This window comes from Micromys minutus, assembly GCF_963924665.1.
Source record: "Micromys minutus genome assembly, chromosome: 26".
NCBI lineage: Eukaryota > Metazoa > Chordata > Mammalia > Rodentia > Muridae > Micromys > Micromys minutus.
Genome location: NC_137961.1, coordinates 26,862,096 through 26,884,053, shown reverse-complemented (window position 1 = coordinate 26,884,053; position 21,958 = coordinate 26,862,096). Strand labels below are relative to the sequence as shown.

The 21,958-nt window shown below is 36.7% G+C and overlaps 1 protein-coding gene across 1 annotated transcript in view; it reads right to left on the bottom strand.

Moving 5' to 3' along the window:
• MMS22L (MMS22 like, DNA repair protein) overlaps positions 1–19,581 on the bottom strand; it is a gene marked incomplete at its 5' end in the record, with an annotated part of 108,216 nt that extends 88,635 nt beyond the window's left edge. Inside the window, 9 exons of the mRNA XM_080938565.1 lie at positions 1,938–2,114; positions 8,249–8,362; positions 9,189–9,319; positions 11,568–11,658; positions 14,412–14,592; positions 14,685–14,772; positions 16,759–16,808; positions 18,506–18,631; positions 19,427–19,581. Of these exons, the coding sequence (XP_080794691.1) occupies positions 1,938–2,114; positions 8,249–8,362; positions 9,189–9,319; positions 11,568–11,658; positions 14,412–14,592; positions 14,685–14,772; positions 16,759–16,808; positions 18,506–18,631; positions 19,427–19,581 (1,113 nt within the window). The remainder of the gene's footprint in view (positions 1–1,937; positions 2,115–8,248; positions 8,363–9,188; positions 9,320–11,567; positions 11,659–14,411; positions 14,593–14,684; positions 14,773–16,758; positions 16,809–18,505; positions 18,632–19,426) is intronic.
• Between the last annotated feature and the right edge of the window lie 2,377 nt (positions 19,582–21,958).

Here is a 21,958-nt window from a genome sequence, read left to right as displayed (position 1 = left end):
TCATTTTCTCTACTTTTTAACACACTAAAACGTGAATAATTACTGAGCTATTAAATACACGTTAAGTGCAAAATGCATTTCACACCTAATAAGAACAATTACTAGTGGAAAAAGCTAGACTTTTTTTTAAAGCCATAACGAAGTTCAGAAATACTGGAAACTCTGACAATGCACACCTGAAAGCAACCTTTATTTTACATGTGCATATATAAATATGTATCATATACTATTATCTTTATCACAGAAAGCTTCCATTTTCAAGTGTGGCAGTTTCTTTTAAAAATCTTTCCATATAAATTAGATTTATAAAAGTATGTTGAAAATCACAGAGGAAGCAGTTCAAAGGCACATTCATTTACTGTCTTGGTTCCATGATAATAAAAGCGCCGGTGTCCTGAGTTCTCACAACCACCAGTGCATGACATACTGTGACGGCAATGACAGCCCAACACACACACTATGCAGCGGTAAATATGCAGCGGTAAATATCTAAAATATACTTCTACTGAAATACAGCATTCACTGCAAGTGTGACCACAGTTCCGATAAGCATTAATAAGCTAAAAGCATATTCTCCGAAGCAGATGAAGTACAATATTTTATCTTATATAAGCCCTCTTATCCTATTATAATGCCTAATATATATTATACATAATATATATATATATATATATATATATATATATATATATATATATATATATATATATATATATATAAAACACAACTTAGAAATGCTTGACAAATTATCACATTTATATATACTGATTAAAATAAGGAGTGTGTTCTTAGATGAATAAAATTGAAAAGGGAAAAAAATAAAAATGCTTATGTTACAACTTCAGAATTACAGGCAATTTTTAAATTCCCTTAATGTTTCTATAATATTCCAATAATTAAAACATGTTAAATTTTAGCATACAATTCCAGAAAAGTATTTAATAAATAGGTCATAAAAGGAATTATGACAACTGCTAAAACTTAAGTATTTATTTTGTATCAGCAAGGACCTACAGGGTTGACGACTAGAAATCTACTTGTTTAACTGGGGATTTGAGTTTTGCGACAGGCCTTATTCCATAGTCCAGGCTGTCCTGGTACTCACTATGCATACTAAGCTGGCCTAGAACTCATAATGAAGCATAAGATACCCTCAGACGCCTATCAACCGTCCTACCTCAGACTCTGAAACCCAAATTTATGGCACTAACATGTTGGTATAATTCTATCTTCTGAGAATGGCAGAAATTATCCCTATATAGAAATTATAAATATTAAATAGGGTTTCAAATAAATATATTTACTAGGTGGCTTACATCACAAAAAAGTTTAAGTAATAACAGAATGTTTCCAACTAAACAATACATACAACAGATAAAAATCTTTGTTGTCTGAAGCAAACTTGATAGCTATTAAATAGGTTAAACTGAGAAAAGCATGTACCTCTAAAGAAATGTTATGTAAAAGAAGCCTTTGTATGAGTGTGGGTTTGTATACTACTGCAGCTGCCTGCAGCGGGCCCTAAGAGAACACCAGATTCCCTGGAGCTAAAGTAACAGAGAGCTGTGACCCTGAGTGTAGGTGACAGGAACAAAACTTGGGTCTTCTGCTAGAATGTATGTGTTCTTAATCTGTACCTTCAGTCCCAAAAAAAATACGTCCATAACATTACATATAAAACCCAATGCAAACCATGATTTTTCCAAGAGGAAACAGGATCAGAAAAGCCTAAGCAGTTCACTGAAAGTCATACAAGTACTTATGAGCAGAAACAGGATTGAAGACCAAGTCTTCTACAAATTGCTTTTCACTCATCAAACAATAAAAACATAAACTTTCAATTCCTCAAGATTAGTAGATGTTTATAGAAACATTATACAGAGAAAAACACAGAAGAAAAATCATTTCCCTATGACCTGAGCATATATAAATCTTACCATTTGATCCAATACACCATGGCGATCAATCTGGTACAATGATGCTACATGAACACTAATCCACCAACTAAAACCTAATGGATCCTTGGCCTGTGGTATAGAAACAGAAGGTCTTCTTTGGCCAGTTGATTTTTCAAAAAGTGTTTTAAGTAGTTTATTCAACCAATTCCAAAATGACTATAGAAACAAAAAGAACATAATTCAGTTAAATTATGACACTATTCTAATAACCTTTGGCTTAAAAGTTTTTCCTGTTCATAATGAAATATACACACAAAACAGCATCAATTATGAACATTGATGTATCTTATACTTTAAAGATGTCTTTTGTCAATGCCCTACAGAATGTTCTGAAGGTATACCTTTTAAATATATCATCTGATAATCCTTACAGATGACTTATAAAACTTTTAAGTAAATTATCTTATACTGTACTTCTATTTACAAACTTATTGTATTTATAAACGTTTTCTTTTCAGCTGCATATACTTTTTACTGATCTGTTTATTCTTAATGATGACCTTAAAATTAGCAGAATATATTCACATGGCTCATAAAAGAAAAGCAGTTGCTTTGATCTTAGACAAAATAGCATTCTTAGAACTCATGACCTACTCAGTTTATACAGATTGGTTTCAAACGTGACCACTTTCTCGTGAACACCAGCTAGATTTCTAGGGAAAATAGGTGGTTTTAGACAGGTACATGAACAGAAACATCTTCTGCAAGATATTGTTTGCTCAAAACATGATGGGATATGTCTGAAGAACACAACCCAAGTGAAGATCATCCAATCTTAAACCTGAGATAACTTGATTTGTATGAGACATAGCTAAAATGGGTTGTAGTCTTTCAGTACCTATGCTGGTACAAGTATTAGAGAGAAGGGATACTTTTCTGGTAAATATAGGTCAGGAAAGTACCAGAAAACCAGTTAGTGCAATTGCTTTAAGCAAGGTCTTCACTAGCTGCTTAGCATAGTGAGCAAAAGTGAGATGAAGATAATGGCACTCCCATTTTCACACTGGTTTGTGTTTGCTGAGACAAAATCTCAGCATGGGTGGCTGTAACAGTCCCTAAATTGCCTTCCTTCTACCTCAGTCTCTGGAACAGTAGATATGTTGTCATTACACTGGAGCTTAAAATAAAATAGGATATGCCTGTAGTTTTGTATTTATCACGTACCAAAAAGGAAATAGTAATCTCATAGGTCTAAACAATCTGGAAAATGCTACCATAACCACATAGTCAAAGTTAACCAGTAATAGGATAAACTGACACCATGCACCTCTCCTGAGATGCAGGGAAAGAGTAGGGATGTTTCTGTGGCTTTCCTGCTCCAAATGTGTGAGGTCATCATGAAGAGACACCAGTCATATATCAGTTCCTTCAAAGCATCAAAGGTATGCATAGTGCAACTTGAGAAACTGATATAGTTAGGAGAAGCTGAAATGACAGACTTAGAATAACTGAAATAAAGCACCTGGTGCATTGCAGTTAAGTCACAGGGTTTAAAGACAAAGAGATTAAACAAGTAACAAAAATATGTAGTGAAATTAGGGGCTGGGTGTGACACAGAGTGCTTGGAGTCATTACTTAGCTTCACACATACAGAAAAAGTAACATTTGATGGCTAGCTGACTTCTTGGCAGGAATTAATTCAGTGGAAGTACTGTCTTCATTATAGTCAAACAAAATTACTCATCAGCTTAAAAATCTCAAGCAACAAAGCCAAAATAAATCTGTTTCCAGTAGAAGAACATTTTTTAAAAAGTGCTACTACAGTGGGAAAGGACTGAAATGTAAGAAAAAATACACAGGAAACAGGAAATAAATAACTTAGTGTGGGCTACAGAATAAACTTAAGACCAGCCTAGCAACTTAGCTGGGCCCTGCCTCAAAACAAAATAATTGAATAAAACAAAAAACAAAACAAACCAGAAAAAAAAACTTAAAAAAACTTGCATAGAGCCTAATGGTAGAGCACTTGTCTGGCAAAGACAAAGTTCTAGGTTTAATACCCTAAAAAACAAACTCTCATATAATCACAGTAATATTAGCATATAAACCATTTTACTTAGAATTGGCTACTTTTGGTGAAAAGGATAGGAAATGTATGTAGACATACACACATCCACACCTAGCTCTATTATAATTCACCATTTTGGGGCTTATACTAGCTTCTTCTCTGGCCATTATGTGACAAACCTGAATCATATTATCTACAATATATTTAAGATTCCCTCAGTTACAAACTAGAAATATATTTGCCAACTCTCAAATAACAATGTAAAAAACAAAAATCCTAAAAAATATATCATTGTCAGGCTGGCATGGAGCTTCACATCCATAATCAGAACGCTGAGGCAGCTGAGGCACAATTTCCAAGATAGTCTAGGCTAAATAGTGAAATCCTGTTGTTTATAGTTCTTTATAAATTTGTGTTTAGCACTACATAGTCAAATTGGCATATTCTAACATTATCTAGATTATTATTTTCAACCTCTGTATTGTGTTTTTATTCATTTGAAATATAAATGGCTTCAATTACTTCTTACATTCTTCTGTTTAGTGCACTTTCTAAATACATTATTTTTGTGCATAGGAAACATTAACATGATTCTAAAATTAGAGATTTATGAAAATCCACACTAAAACTGTTTTGAAGTAGGGTAGAAAGACACAGAAAATTAAGGAAACATGCGGTTGGGAGGGACCTTCATGAATCAAACAAGCAGCACAACAGAAACAGACAACATGAACAAGACCTGCACAAGCCCAAGCCTGACAGAATCCAGCACTGAGGAGAACAAATCAGCGCAAAGGCCCACCCCTCACCAAGAAGCGTTTTGCAATTGAAAGCTGCAGGGACAGGGAACCAGCATGGAGTGAACTGTGTGTATATATCAGCTGCACTCAACAGCAACCCCGTGCAAACTGAACTCTTATGCTGTTGTTGTTGAGGTGTGTATATACCTTTTTTTTTTTTTTTTTTAAAGAGAAAAAACATGGAGTTGGGTGAGTAGAAGGTGAGGAGAGATCTGGAAGGAATTTGGGAAGAGGAAAGAATACACTCAAATTTACATTGTATGAAATACTCAAAGAGTAAATAAAAACATTTTAAAGGTTCCAGCATAATTAACATGCTATGAATATTTCCAATATAGAGACAATATTTCCTTTTTTGGTAGAGATATTTCAAGTTAAGAAAGGTAAAAGAGAAAAGAACAAAACTCAAGGTTTATGTTTGAGTACAGCTTTGGACTTCCCTATATATAAGTCTACAGTTTTCTGGGAATTTCACAAAACTATATAAATCAAGGGTTCACAACCTGTTGGTTGTGACTTCTCTGCAGTCAAACAATTGGGGTTGCATAAGGCCATCAGAAAACACAAATATTTAACTTACTATTTATAACAGTAACAAAATTACAGTTATGAAGTAGCAACAAAAATAATCTAACAACATGAAGAACTGTATTAAAGGGTTGGAGCATTAGAAGACAGAGACTGTCCTTACAGTAACAGCATACTTTTTATTTTTAACTCTACATCCACCCCTGTGACTCTCAAGTTTACTCTAAGAGCAGGAATCTCATGGAAGCACATCTAGAACTACTTACTGTATCAACTCATTTAAATTAAGGATGAACATTTACAACTATCCATAACTCAATTAAGCTCCTTTTATAGCCCTTTGAGATGTAATATCAAAAGTCTCAAAAATCATACACACACAGCTATTATTGAGATACTTAATGGCTACTTGCTCTCGAGAAGATGATACTTATGCTCTTGGGTGACTTGTAGACTTTGCCTAAGTGCCTCTTCCTAATGCCTATGCTTACAACAGAACAAACAAAGTACTAAAAATCACTTAACTCTATCCTGCACATCCTTTTCTAGGAGCTAGCCAAGTGAATACACTTAATCCTTCCCTTCCACAATGCTCCAAATTGAGCTTGGGTCCTTTTCCAGTGCCCATACCTAATCTAGCCATGCTGCCTACACCATAAGCAACCCCAAGGCCTCCGTCCATGTAGACCTACCTTGAGTACACTTCCCCACACCACTCCCAGGCCCCTTCCATGTCACATTCCAACCTTTCCACTTAGCCAGATCTAACACACCCTTCTTCAGGTCTAGCCTGGTGAATCCACCTGATCCTGTCTTCCTCCTTTACAACAAAATACTCAGATTTACACCGAAATCCAGGCATAGACAACTTAATCATACAAACCAGCCTAGCCTATGTCTGCTTGACATCATTCACCTAATCCATAGCTAACCTCTAGACTCAACCGGACCCACATATCCTCACTGTTCATATCAGACACAGAAATAAGAAAAAAGTCCACTTCCCAGATTTTTCAGAAAAAGAAAAAAAAAAAAAAAAAAACATATTTTAAGAGTCAGTCTCTCTGGTCTACATCCAATGTTTGTCGATGATCTTCACCCCAGATAAATCCCAAGACATGAAATCTAAAATAATAAACTTCAAAGAATTAAAGCATTTTTTAAAAAGCCAGCCAGTGATAGCACAAGCCTTTAATCCCAAAACATGGGAGGCAGAGGCAGGTAGATAAATCTCTGTGAGTTCTAGACCATCCTCATCTACAGATTTAATGGGGAATCTTCATGTTCAAATGCTGAAAGACCTTGTCCCCAACTGGTGTTTGTTACCAATAAAGATGGCAGCAGCCAATGGCTGGGGCAAAGGGAGAATGGTTGGGACCCTTAGATCTTAGGATGCAGTGGAGAAGAGAGAAATGCCATGACTTGGGCGGGGGGCGATAAAATTTAGAGCTGCAGAGGGAAGGAGGGAAGATCATCTATAATGTAGTTGGATAGAGAAAGTGGCCCCAGAAGCATCTTGGGCAGCACAGAACAATAAGCCTCACAAAGGTAACAGGGTAGCAAAGTTCAAAGTAGATCTAGAAGATACTGAGACAGGAATACTGAAGAAAAAAGTATGCTAGTAATGGAAAGATTGGACTGACTAGCCTTTGAGTAGCCAAGGCATTTCAAAAATAAGCTTGTGTGTGTATGTGTGTGTGTGTGTTTCAGTCTCTGATCCAAAGAGCTGCAGGGCAGGTGGCTGGATGACACCAAGAGACATATTAATGTGGAAGGAGGAAAGCTCAGGAGGATTCAACCCTACAAAAAGAATTACAGGCAACTAAGGAATGGTAATAGTGGGAAAGTCTTCCCCAGAGAAAAGTACCAATACACAAAAATATATGAAACAATAAAGAAAAGGAGGTTGTGAATCTGAATGAGAAAGGCATAGGGGGATGCACTTAGGAAGTAAATAAAATGTTTTGGAGTTAAGAAATGATGTAATTATAATATTAAAAAAGAAAACAAAACCACTCCAACTCTGCTTCATACTGCCTCATCTTGAATGCTTTTCTGAGGTGAAGTCAGGAACTCCAGCTTTACTTCAGAAGAGCTCTCTGAAAATAACTCCTCGGTCTCCCTAGTGCAGAGCTACAGGCACAGATAGAGCAGACCTATCTCTGCCTCCTGCCCCACTGCTGATAAATTTCTACATTAGCAACCAGCAATAATTTATAATTCACTAGGGCATGGCTTCTTGCCATTCCAGTGTTTTCTTGAGTATATCAGCACATGTGCTCACACACCCTTTTCTCTGCTTCCCTACACAGAAGATGATACACTATAACCCTTTGCATTCTGCTCATTTCATTTCTGTGTATGAGGAAAATCACGTTACTTTAGGATTCTTCCTCACTCTACTATTTGTACACACACACAAGTCCCCAGATAATAGATTAAATGTTATACTGGATACACATTTTTGAATTTTCTGAAGTTGACATTTGAATTAGTAGCTGCAGTAAAGCAGATTGCCCTCTTTAATGTGCGTGAATCCCTCCATTCAACTAGACATGTTATGAAATTAAAAAGCTGCCCTGCAGATCAACGAAGATTTCTTCAAGTTGGTGTAGTGATTTTTTCCCTCCCTTAAATTTGGAATGAAAGTACATCTGCTGGCTCTCAAGATTTCAGGCCTTTGGACTCAGACTGAAACTTGTGTAGACAGTTCTCTTGGGTCACCAGGTTGCCACATACATGCCAGGATCAGCTTCTGCAACTATATTAGTCGATCTCTTATAACGTCCTCATATATTCTATTGATGCACATTCTCTGGGAGAAACAAGCTAATACAACAGAATATTCTACATGCAAATCTAATACTATGCATGCTTTGTGCAGCCATTCTCCTACATATGGAATCCAACATACAAACTAGTTACAACAAGTAAATATCCATTTTCCCACTTACTTCTGCAACAGACCGTTTACTTCTGTGGTCTAGAAGATGAATGAGTAGAACCCATAATTCTTTAACACAGGAGCACGGGTAGTGACTAATCATTAATGCTTCTGAAGGCATAACCTACAAAAAGAAGCAGAGCCATTTACATGCCGCATAGATGACGGAAGAACAAGTATCATTTCACCAACTTTTTAAAAAGTTCCCTTACAACCAAAGTACATGATTTTCAGCTAAAGAAACAAAAAAAGAAAACTTTTCAAGCATTAGCCAAGCAGTACACATTTAAGATTCTGTTAGAAATAAGCTCTGTCACGACTACTAAAATAGTCCAAACTGTGTGAGAGCAGCTAAAGAAAGTAAAAAGGACATCAGTGCAAGTACCTTCTAGTATAATATTCTTTACTCAACACCTGTTTGAGTATATGGTGGAATGAACCTCAGTTTACTTACTTGGATCTGTTCCATCTAACACACTAACACACGTGCACATGTATATGTGCGCACTCACACACACACGCACACACATGCACACACACCTGATAGAAATGTATGAATAAATTTACATTCATTATAAGACAAAGTAAACATGTGTTAACCTACAACTAGGCAAGATTAAGTGTTTCAGGACACTGATGTACACAGTGAGAATAGTTATGTTTTTATCATAAAGATCTGATATTTAACCTCATTTGAACATTATGTAATATATATATCATTATATCATTAATATGTACTTACTATTTTAATGTACTTAAAAAATTAACATGTAAGATAAATTCCAGTAAACATTTATATCAAAATTCTTGCCACATCTAGCTCCAAGATATTAGCAACAAAATACAAAACATGAATCATTAACATAGAAACTATTTCAAATTCTTATGTGTTAAACCACAAGTACTAAGGATTGTTATAATTAAAATATTAATAACTCTTAAAGCATTACCTTGTCATATCTGTTGAGTGACAGGCATATTAAGTCACAGAAAAGATGTTCACAATGTTCTTCAAAGAGGCTGACATTGGTTAAACTGTCACCTGCCTGACTAATAAACTGATGACCATAAACAACTTGTTCTGCAAAATAAAATAAATTCTATTTTAAAACCTCAGACTGTATTAATTTTCACAAGAAAAAAATTATTTTCCCTCTTCAGATTCTAAAGTAAAATAAAATTTTAAGATTTTTGGGGGTTTTTTGTAAGTAAATTAAATTTAGAATAACCAATTATGGGTTCATGTATTATCTAAAAAACTTCCAATTCTATATTCATTTTAGTTAACTTCTCTTGTATTAATGAGGTCATCTTTGAAAAGCATAATTGCTTTGTCACTTTAAAATAAAAGAAAAACACAAAAAAGTAATCATCTACTACTCTAAGAACAATGGAGATAAAACAGTTTGTTTTTGGGGTTTTTTTAATTGATGCTGGTATGCTTATAATTGGTATGCTTACTACTTATAATTGTTTTATGGCATAAAACAGAGCAAAACCAAGATAAACAATAGCCAAAACCTGTACCTATATCTCAGTGTGTCCATTTGAATATTGTTCTAATAGATGGAACACAGTCATTATAAATCTGTGGATACACTTTGTCTATGTAGTTATGTACATACATAAACAGAAACCAAGTATTGACATATAGATGTCTTTGAAAAGTAAAATGCCAATAGCAAAATTTAAAAACCAAAACCAAAACAAAACAAAGAAGCCCAGAGCGTTTGCTGGGTATTTGTGGGTAGCACATGCCTTTCATCTCAGCACTCCAAAGGCAGAAGCAGGTTGATCTCTTTGAGTTCCAAGACAGCCTGGTCTACATATTGAGGTCAGCCAGGGGTAAATAGTTAAGTAATATTCTTGTCTCAAAAAAAAGAAGACCAAATGAACAAAATATAATCACAGCATCTGAAATATAAGATGATTGTCCATATATACAAACTTCTAAAAAAAAAAGCTAGAAAATTTGCAAAATTAAAAACAAGGCAAATAACAGAAAATTAAAATTATGTAAAGATCTTGACATTAACTGATAACCAAAAAGCCACTGGGAAAAAAAAGACATTTAGTCTATCTTTCTATATATTAGCAACATAAATCCATTACTGGCAAGAGTCTGAAATAAAGGAACATAATATAATTAATGTCAAAACTTCAATGCACCGTTCTATGTCTAAGGAAGTATGTTATAAAACATATTAAAGGTGCATGTATATGTGTTTTCTGGGAAACATTTACAATATTAAAAAAAATTCAAAAACGTGTTTAAAAGCTAACAAGCTGCTAAGTGGGAGCTGGGGAGGTATCTTACTGGTTAAAACGCTGCTACGTCACTATGAAAACCATAGATCTGATCCCCAGCACCCAAGCAAAAGCCACCAAGGGCTATAATCCAATAGCAGGGAAAGAAGACTCTGGGCTTTGTTAGTCAGTTTAGCTTGAACGGCATGTCCAGGTTAAGTCAGTAAGAAACTCTGTCTCAGCCAGACAGTTGCGATGTATGCCTTTAAATATAGCACTTGGAAGGCAGAGGCAGGGGAATATCTGTGAGTTTGAGGCAAGTCTGATCTACAGAGGAAGTTCCAGGATAACGAGGGCTATGCAGAAAAAAACCCTGTCTCCAAAAAAAAACAAAAAAAAAAGAGACCTTGTCTCATCGTGGAGGCTCATGTGCGCGCGCGCGCGCACACACACACACACATTCACATACAAACACATGTACATTCACAAATGATCTGCTAAATCTGCTAAATGAAAGATAGATACTTTAAGAAGCGAGGCATATGTACTCTTGCAGCCATGATTCCCACCCCCACTTTACCCCTCTCTTCCCCTTCCCTTCCCCCCCCCCACATGCTCATGGCCGGCCTCTACTCCTCTATTCCTCTCTTCTCTCTCTCTGCCTCTACTACCCTCTTAACTCTCCCATGACTTGAATAAACTCTATTCCGCACTTAAAAAAAAAAAAAAAAAAAAGGGCATAAACACTTCTTTTATCTCCTTTTTTTTGAAGGTCACATCAAGTACTTACAGCATAATTGTTTATTTTCTTTTGAACAGGGTCTTACTATGTCATTCAGGCTGAACCAGAATTCAGCATATAATCTAGGCTGACCTCATGATCCCTCTGCCTCAGCTTCCTATGAGCTGGGATTATAGACCATATGCCAGCATACTCAACGACTAATTCCATTCTAAAATTATGAATGAATGAATCAATCAATCAATAGTTCAATCTTAAGATTTTTAAAAAGAACCAACCAATCAATCAACCCATCCTTAGGAATTTTTAAAAGAATTTAGACAGAAAATCATAAACTTACTCAATTTTTCTCCCAGCATGTACAGTATTTCCAGCACCAGCCAATGGGTGTCTAAGTAGAGATGTAATAAATGCCATGATGGAGGGAAGAGCTGAAAATGACATTATCAAGTATGAATTAAAATTCATCTTCTCTAGGTATTTTGCACATCACACAACTCCATGCACACTGATAACCAACTAACTATTCACAATCTCAGGGAAATACTTGTCTTTGACTAGAGAACTCTTTCGCTGGAGATCCTTGAAAGGATACATTTTCTTTCGGGTTTAATACAGGCACACACTGAGATGGCTAAACAGACTCCACAGTACCAAGCCCCCCAACCAACCGCTGATTCTACTTAGCCACGGGGCTGCAAGGAAATCTTTAAGATACAGTCTTTGCTTGAGACTTATCTAAGAAATATTCTCTAATGCATATTAAAGTGAGTTATATACAGTGAGTGCATAGGAACGATAAGAGATAAAAAAGTGAACTTCAGATTATCAAACCAGCCATATGGTCATCTTCACAAAGTTAAAGAATTTTATCTCTCAATCTGTGATTAAGCATTCAAACAATTCTATGGAAATCAAGTCAGAATTTTTAGCTCTTAGGTGCACTGGGTTACCACCTGTCAATACTGAGTATCACAGTAAAAACAAGTGACATTAACAAGTTCCACTGAAAAAACTAGGAAAGAAAATGACAAAGGTTTTTCCTTATCATTACAAACAAACATGCTAGACTAAGAACTCAGTGGAATGGGGAAAGAAAACAATCAGCAGAACAGGAAAGAGATAAATAAATGACATCTCAAATAAATGAGGAAAATGTAACCCATGAATAGTGTTCACATCCATTTACAGAAACAAGTATCATATTCCCCATTTCCCTACATAGTTTTTAAATTACAATGCATACAGGCAATACGCATCATGTGCACACTTAGTGACCACAGACACCAGAAGAGTGAATCAGATTCTCTGGAACTGGAGTTACAGATGCTTGTGAGCATCATGCGGTCGCTGGGAATGAAACCCAGGTCTTCTGCATTTATGCTCTTAAACCTGAGACATCGCTTAAGCCCTGCCCCCTACATATTTTAAAAGAAATCAATGGCAGCTACAAATGTAGAAACCAAAATGCTTTTAACAGCATAAATAACAAGACATAAAAAAAACGAAATCAACAAATATCACACACACACAAACACACACACATGCACGAATCATCATCTGAAAAATTCAGGTTAATTGCTAAAAAAAAACAAAGAAATAGAAAAAACTACTTATAATATCTAATATCTAATAAGTAGTATCTCTAATGTAAATATTTTGGATGCTCAACTGGAAAAGTAGCTAAAATGTTCTTCATATGTACGCAAGATAAGTTATATAAAAATCCTACGTTTAAAAAAATTATTTCAGTCTAGAATAGTATTTTGGTATATATTTTATATTTTAATAAGATCCTGCTTTAGCATAAAATCTTATATATTTCAAATTAATTAGTTCAAGTCTACCAAATCAAAATGTCCACAAAAATCTCAGATAAAGACCCTTATGAACAAAGGCTACTTTCTGCTTATATAAGTTATTCATGTTTATTTTCTTATGCATTTGAAGGATGACAATACAACCACTCTAATATACAGAAAACAGAAAAGGAAATTACTCTTCCTCTACAAACTACAGACATACCTTTATCATATGACAGAATCTAAAAAGCTAGTAGAGGATTAAACACATTAACCTATAAACTCAATTAGAACACTTTTTATTCTTACATACTAATCTCAATATCAATATTTTATCATGAAAATCCACCAAAATATAAGTTTTGACTAGTATCATGTTACTAAAAACCTAGTAAAGCCAAATGCAATAGAAAGGGTTACAAGTTCAGAGAATCTCATAAATTATCATAATTTCTCACTTACATATGCCCCAATTTTCATATATGCAGAATTTACCTGTTATTTGCCTAATCAGTAATAGTAATATCATTTTTTTAAATTAAACTTCAGAGTAAGTGTTTATCACTGGTAGAAAAGAGGTATATTTAAACCAGCCAACCATATTCCAAAATGTGAAAGATAGGAATACATAGATGTGGGCTTAAAAGTGCACATTTTTCCCCTTTGGATTGTTGGGGATTGAACCCAACACTATGAATGTGATAAACATTCTACCATTAAGCTGGTATATTAAGGTTCAGATGTGAAAGTGTATTTCTCCACATGATTTTCCTTTGAGGCTAAGAATAGAGTTGGTAGTGTACTCTGCCAGCACAAATAAAGACCCAAGGAAAATTTCCAGCATTTCATAAACTGGGTATGATGGTTGATGGTTTGAGTCTGTAAGCTCAACACTTGGGGATGGAGGGTGAGAAGAGGCTAAAAGATCAGAACTCCAAGGTCATCCGGAGGCCAACCTCAGATTCTTAAGACACTGTCTTTAGAGAGAAAGAGAGATATCAACTTTCTTTCTTAAATTTGTAACATACAAATGACATGACATTTGCCTAAACTTTTATCAATGAGAATGACAGAAATTTCAAACACATTATTTTTATTTGAAATGTCTAAGCATTTACACTGTTGAATGGAGAACAGACATTAATACAGGGTAGTGTTTTATACACTTGAGGCATACCAATCTTTGAATCCTTCCCAGATCTCAGTTAAAGAAGCTGTGTAAATGGAGAGACAAGGTAAAGCACATTTATAAAGATAAGACATAATTAACAAGCAGATCGGAGCTCCAGTTCACGCCGAACATGCACCAATTCTTATTCCTCAGTAATACTTTTTCTTGGGGGAGAAAAAGTTGGATAACTTAAAAATTAAACTAATCAAACCTTAATCTGGTTTTGATTTACAAATGCTCCTAGAGTAACATTGGGAAGTTCAGCTAGATGTCCAATATATAGAAGTAATCCACGAAGCTCATCAACCAACTTCGAGGGAAGCTGAGCTTCCAAAGCTTCATAGAGATGGACAGGAAGACTCTGGCTCTCTGCTTCTTGTACTTTCAGAAACCTAAAAAGTCATCAGAGAGAATAAATATACAAGAGTCTGTGTGAATATGCCCATAGATAACAACGAAATAATAAAAAATACTGTTAACCTACCTTAAGATGAAAACTTTAATGTAGTGAAGAAACACTACACATTGCTGCCTAATACTGTCTGCTTTGGCGTGCAAGGAGGCTATCTTCCCTAAAAGGAAACAGATACTATCAAGGATAGTTTAAACACTGTAGAGAGCAATAGCTAAAATTTTTTACAGGCTTAACTTGCTGTTAATTCTTGTTGCTCTCAAGTCAAAATAAATAAAAGGTGACTAACTATATTTATAATAAAATCAACCTCCTTATAATTATTTGAATATGAAATAATCTTTCAATAATTCTTCTAAACTCATCCCTTGCAACACTTTTTGCTCATTTTTTAACATTCACATCACCAAGAACTATATACCTTATTACTATATGCAAAACACTGATAAATATTATGATACATAAGAGACCAAAACTAATCAAAGGTAGAGAAAACAGGATCACACTGCCTGGGACTTAAGAACATTGGGAACAACTCTGCCCACCAGTTAGGACTGAACTAGTTCTTAATTAGCAGAAATAAAAAACATAAGTTACCACACATCAGAAAAGTTTGCCAGGCTTCTTCCTAGGCTACTAGAAGCTGCTTGTAGAAGCCCTCACAAAATTGAAAACAAACTTCAAAAAGACCTAATAGAATTAAAATATTAAATAGCAAGCCAGAACTAAAAACTAACAATTAGCAAGGTGAATGCTGCAGTTTCCTAGAAGCAAATATATAAAATTCATAACAGTTATCACTATGTAATATTAGTAGATATTCAAAGAAACAAAAATGTATCACAGAACCAAAAGAAAACCAAGCAATAAAAACAGATCAATAAAAAACAGTGATGGACAAATCACCAGTCACCAAGGTTTAATGATTAAACACATACTCCACATATTTATGATGGGTCAATGCTGCCTACACTGAAAGCAAACCTGAGAACTTAAGGGACAGAACAAGAACTCTCTGTACCAGGAAGTAAATACTTTGCATGTCTGGCATGAACCAGTCCCACTAAAAATAGTAAAATAAAACAATGATAATTTGTATTTACTGTTAACACCCAATGAAAACAAGACAAACTTGACAGTTAACTAGTAGGTGATAACAATTAGACTATGATGCCAGAAAATAAACGATTTTCATTAAATACAAAAATAAGATAGGGCTACTCTGTGGTTAAGTAAAGTGACAAAAGTCAACCCTTTATAATCATATCTGAGCACAGAAATAAGGCTATATGAAATCACATAGCACAGGCAACATCTTTGTGTTCATGTTACTAAGCCCAGTTTAACTACTGAAAACCCTCCCAACCTTCCTTCCTGTGACTCATCTAATTGCCTTTGTGCCTTAACAGCATCCAATCCAAAATAAAGCCCCATAGAGTTTACATCCTACATAAATAAGCACGTGCATTTACTCAATGTTTTGGTAAATTAATGAACCTAATTGACCAAAAACATATTCCAGATGATCTCTACTTACTAGGCTTATGACAGACACAGATAAGCACTTAACATGCATCATGGCATTTAAACTGTACAATAACTCAGTAAGATAGGAACTGTTATGGAAGAAACACATTATTAGCTGAGTTTGAAACCTAGGTTGAACAAAGTCAGGACTCCAAATACTACATTTCACTAAAATTGTTATAAGGAGAAGCAACTGGCCTACAATAAAAACACTGCTGTCCCAACTTCCTTCCAAGACACCCATACCACTGCACTAAATCAGCAACCCATTAAATGCCAAAAGGAACCAGAAGTAGAAAGCAGGAAAAGATCAAGAGTCTTAAGAGGTCTGTTAACTTCTTTATCCAACCAGCTCATCTCCAAAAAAATAATTCTCAGAAAACAGGTTTATTCAAGTCAGATTTACCTTAAGTCCTATATAACTGAAAAACAATACTATAAATATAAGCTATAACAACATTCAAAAGTCATAATCTTTTGGAATATCAAATACACTATACCATAACTCTCTGACACAACACTTCATAGTTTTATGAAACTCCAATTACACATTAGAACTCTATATGCAAGTGTATAGAGTGATATCCTTTTTGTGTAATTAAATACATATAAAACTTACCAAAATCACAGCTGACTTGTAATAAGGACTCCAAGTTAAATATCTGTTGCCTGTTTTAAAAAATGTGAGAGTAAACTTTAGCATAATGAAAAGCATGTAGCAAATACATGGATTGTTTCTAGCACTCCAGGAACTAACAATTCATTTTTGTTATAATGCACTTTGTAATGTTTATTTAAAGTCAGCTTCAGACATTGTAAGTCTTAAAATACACAATTCATAAAAATACATCTCTGTCTAAACTTACAAAAGTATTTACAGAAGATCAATCGCAGGAACTATTTGAAAATCAGATATCAATTATTAATGAGATAGTTCTATCTTCAAGAAACTTAAGATATATAAAACATTCTAGGGTTAAGTTTTATGTTAAATTGTATCATACAGCTGTATAGGGGTTCAGAAAACACAAGGATTACTGTCCTGATTAATACCTAGTCACCTTGATACAAAATAGTTATCTGGACAGAAGAACCTCATATGAAAAAATGCCTCCATCAGCAAAGGGCCTTTTCTTGATCAATGATTGATATGATATGGGAAGCCCAGCTTACTGGGGATGGTGCCATCCCTGGGCAGGTGGTCCTAGGTAGTATATATCAGGCTGAGCAAGCAGTGGGGGCAAGACAGAAGGCAGCATTGCATTCCTTTGTGATTTATGCTTCAGTTTCTACATCCAGGCTCCTGCCTTGGCTTCTCCTGATGGGGAACTGAAACCCACAAGCCAAATAAACCCTGTTTTCCACAAGTTGCATTTTGTCACTGTCTTTCATCACAGTGATAGAAAAGCAAACTAAACAGATACATAAATAAAAAGTATATATGTAAAGCTTTTAGGATGCCTCATTTTAATTCCTGATCATCGATCCTATTTGCCTTCAAATTCTCTTGGATAAAATCCCACTTCACTACAATGTTTGGAATTACAGAAAAATTGCCAATAAATAACACAAGGCTGAAGAGCTGGCTCAGCAGTTAAGAGCACTTTTTGCTCTTGCAGAGGATATGCATTTGGCTCCCAGTATGAATTGTAGTAGCTCACAACCATCCATAATTCCAATGTCATGGGATGAAATCCCTTCTTCTGACCTCTATGGTCACCACACATGTAGTACACATACATACAGGCACTCAAAACATTCATAAACATGACTTTTGTATTGATCTTTCTAAATAGAAAAAAATGACGTCATATAAGACATTAAAGATACTCTGACATCTCTTTATGAGGGTTCATGGAATGTAGCTCGTCTTTACTACGATGGCTCATGCTTGTAATTCCAACACCGTAGGCCAAGAAAAGATTGCCACGTAAGTTCTAGGTCGACCTAGGCTACACATTGGCTGCAGTTGAGACTGTCATAGAAACACAAGCAGTGCATATACAATATGTTATATAGAGAATATGTAGTTTATATATAACATAAATATATACTTAGTGTGGGTATTCAGTGCTCAGTAGTAAGATGCTTGCCTAACATTTACAATAGCCTAGATTTGATCTCTAGCATGACACATGTGTGCTCACACTCACATATATATTGATAAAGATTCTGCTTATCAATATAAGCAATATAAACAGCTCCTTAAAACCATTATTTATCAGTCATTACTGATTGATTGTTTCCTGGTAAAACCACCAATAAAGCAACAAAACAAGAGAAATTTCCCTGATGCTTTTGAATTCAGTAGTGGAAGAACCAACAATAAATAACAAGACAGCATTAGAGTTCAGACTCATACATACCTGAATAAATGAAAGAGCTCTCGACATGAATGTACTAGGGCTGTTTCAGTAACCCACTGGATGCCAAATAGTTCTACTGTATCCTCTTCAAAATTAGTTGGTAATGGATCAAGATTTAAAATTAACCTGTAATGAAAATGATGCCTTAATCATTTGAATCCAAACTATACATGACATATACATATATATAGATATATATGACATTAAATATATGTGTGTGTATGGGAGGGTACCTTACACCTTACGTTGTAGAAAACAGGTGAAATGTAATGTAACTCAAAAAGGAAAACCTAAATGGATTCTAGGCAATATACAAAGTGGTCTTAGATCATAGTTTTTTTATCTTTGAATGAGGCGAGGGGTTTTTAAAACACCAAATATTCCGATTTTGAAGAATGACATCATATAGCTATGTAATGTGTTTTAAGGTTATTAAGACTGTATAATCAAAAAATCAGCAAAAACTAGTTTTTTTAAATGAAATTTTCCCAAAGGTCACTAACAAAGTAATTCAAGAACAGCAATTTATTGTAATATTCATTCGACTAATGTGTCTATGAATTCTGTATGCGGATGCTTAGGAGTGGAAAGAATCAAAGCAACAAAAACTGTCAGGTTCTCCTTGTAAACTACAGAAAACTATTGTCCTTAAAACGAAATCCAAGTTCCAAAAGACAAGGCTGCTCTAAAACCAATCTAAGTAAATTAAATGTTCAGCTACCCACGCCAAAGAGATGATCAATTATCCAGAAAGTTCCCTGTAGTATTCAAAACCCAGACAGCGTACCAACACTGTCGGGAACCTCCTATAAACCAAGCTTATATAAAACGAGGATTGCTGAGCGCTTAAGTTTAGACGTTAGTGATAGTTAACCAACGTTGGTGGGGATGGGGGGATCTTCAATTCGTTTTTTTACCTACCGCTTAAGGGCGCCACTGGCAAGGTAGGACTCTCCAGAAAATTTTCCATCTCTGCTGTCAAAAGCGCAAGAAAAGCAGGGGGGCTTGCACCACTCTGTCCCCAGCTCCAGCTCTAAGCTGTCAGTCAAGAAGGACGCTGCTGAACAGCCATCCATTATTTACATTATGCTCTGAAAAGACACCGCGGTTCCGAAGAGTTATCGTTAAGGCTCCAAAGACAAGTTGCAAGGAGCTGAAAGGTTAGGGGCCACCTCGGAGACCCCAAAATGTGCCCTTAGCACATGGGGAAAAACAAAGTTAAAACAGAAGCTGAGAAAGCAACAGGTCCAGAAACCTCCGGGCGTCCTCCTGGCCGCCCGCCCCAGATAGCCTTCCAACGCCGCCCTCGCTCCCTCCGGGCTGCGGCGGGTTCTGAGGCCCTCCCGCACCTCAGGCTGGATACCTGGCGCCGGCCGGGGTGGTGCAGGCAGCCCCGCCGCCTCCCTCCGCCGCCTCCCTCCGCCCCAGCGCGGCGTTCGGGGCGGGCGAGCGCGGGAGATCCGCGGGCCGCGGGACAGACTTCCGTCCGGAGTCGCGCAGGCTGAGAGACGGAACGCGGTGCCGGCCCGAGAAAACCGGAAGCAGGTGAAATTCCCGCCACCGCGCGCCCCGCCTCCGGCTCCGCCCTCTCGCGAGTCCTCGCTGAAACCGCTAGCACTGCCCCAGCTCTCGCGAGAGCCTGTCGGTCGGGACAGGTAGCGGAGTTCCCGCTGCGCCGGTACCTTAGTGAGCCATGAGAACGTAGCTCTCGATTGAGGCAAGGGAGGAGGATCTGGGGACGGCCAGGATCAGCTTCGGGCCAGGCCCGGAGAGCGTTATTCCCGGGAGCCCCGCGCCTGCCTTGGCCGCCCGCAGCCGGCCCCCCTCTTTTTCCTCTGATGCCCACCCCGGCTTTCCTGCAGTGGCCCCAGAACACAAGGGAGGAGAGAATCCCTTGTTCGGACACATTGAAGAAGTCGGATTGCTTTTTCCTCAGACATAGCTTGTATTACCTCCTTTGCAATACATCTGAACAGAGTTACAGTTTTGTAAAAATGTTTTCCCATTTATTTTCCTTATTAAGGTTCTTTAAAATTGACTCCAGTGAATATTGCATTCTTGAGATGGGGGGGATCGGGGGTTGGGTTCAAGTGCCTGCAGTGATTTGAGTATACAGCTTGCCCTGTGCACATCCACTTCATAGGGAACCTGGCCTAACTCTTAAGATGCTTACATAAAATACAGCGGATTTTCAAATGACATGTGGGATGAAGTGAGAGAAAAAAAAAAAAAAAAATCCCACCACAGTGTGAGGTATTCTGAGACCTGGTGCTTTGTTGACTGCTGAATCATACCTACAGTTGGGGGTGAGTATACTCTGTATCATGAGGGTCTCTTCCACGGTGATGTCAAGAGGACGTTTTCTGAGTGTGTGAATCTTAGCATTGGCTCTGCCATCAGGACAGTTTACCACATGACCGATTTTTCTTCCATCAGCATTCCAATACACTCTTACCTGTTGTGTTTGTTTAAATGCCGGATGTTGATTATGTGAATCATGGATGGAATGGGAAGAACAAAATTAACGAGAGAGGAGGATTAAGGTGATACTTAATGAAATGGTCACATGTGTATACATGGTTGCTGGATTCCAAAATATGATGACTAGCCACCCACTGCTAGCAAGAGGCCTTCTCATTCTTAAGCGGAAAAGTCAGGGTAATCACAGAGGAAGGAGACCTATGACTGTCACTTAGCTTATATTCACACAACAGTGGTTGCCTTCACAGACAAACATAACAACCTCACCCCCACCCCCAGCCAAATGGGGAAACACCTGAAAGGATTAAATGCTCAAATCTCTTACCACATTCTATGTTGGTAAGAACAAACCAGAGTCCAAAGCAAAGAAAAATGAAACTGGCAGGTAAATGAAACTGAAAAACAAAGCAAAGCAAAACAAAACATGATGCTTAGTGAAGTAACCCAGGCCAAGAAGGATAAACATGTCCTCGCTCACAAACCAGAACCCAGCTCTGACTCATTAGTTCTGTTTGTTTGATGTAGAACACCTCTGTAAGCCAGGAAACTAGGAAGGGGACATGTGGTGGGTGGGAGAACAAGTTACTTCGAGGGAAGAGGGATAGGAGGATTATAGGCTAAAGAAAAGGGAAGAGATGGAATACTGGAAGTTGAAAGATTTAAACTGATTAAAAAAAGAGTAGATTAGATGAGAGTTTAGGGGACAGGAAGGATTAGATAACATGAAGACTGTATGGAAAAGCCATATTGAAGCCTACTCTTTATAGACCAAATTAAAGAAAAAGAAGGATTTAAGTAGTTACTATACATGGCTATATCATTCTACTCCTAAAAGTAGTGAATTACTGTACTGACTGGTTTTGTGTCAACCGGACACAAGCTGGAGTTATCACAGAGAAAGGAGCCTCAGTTGAGGAAATGCCTCCATGAGGCATTTTCTCAACTAATGATCAAGGAAGGAGGGCCCAGGCC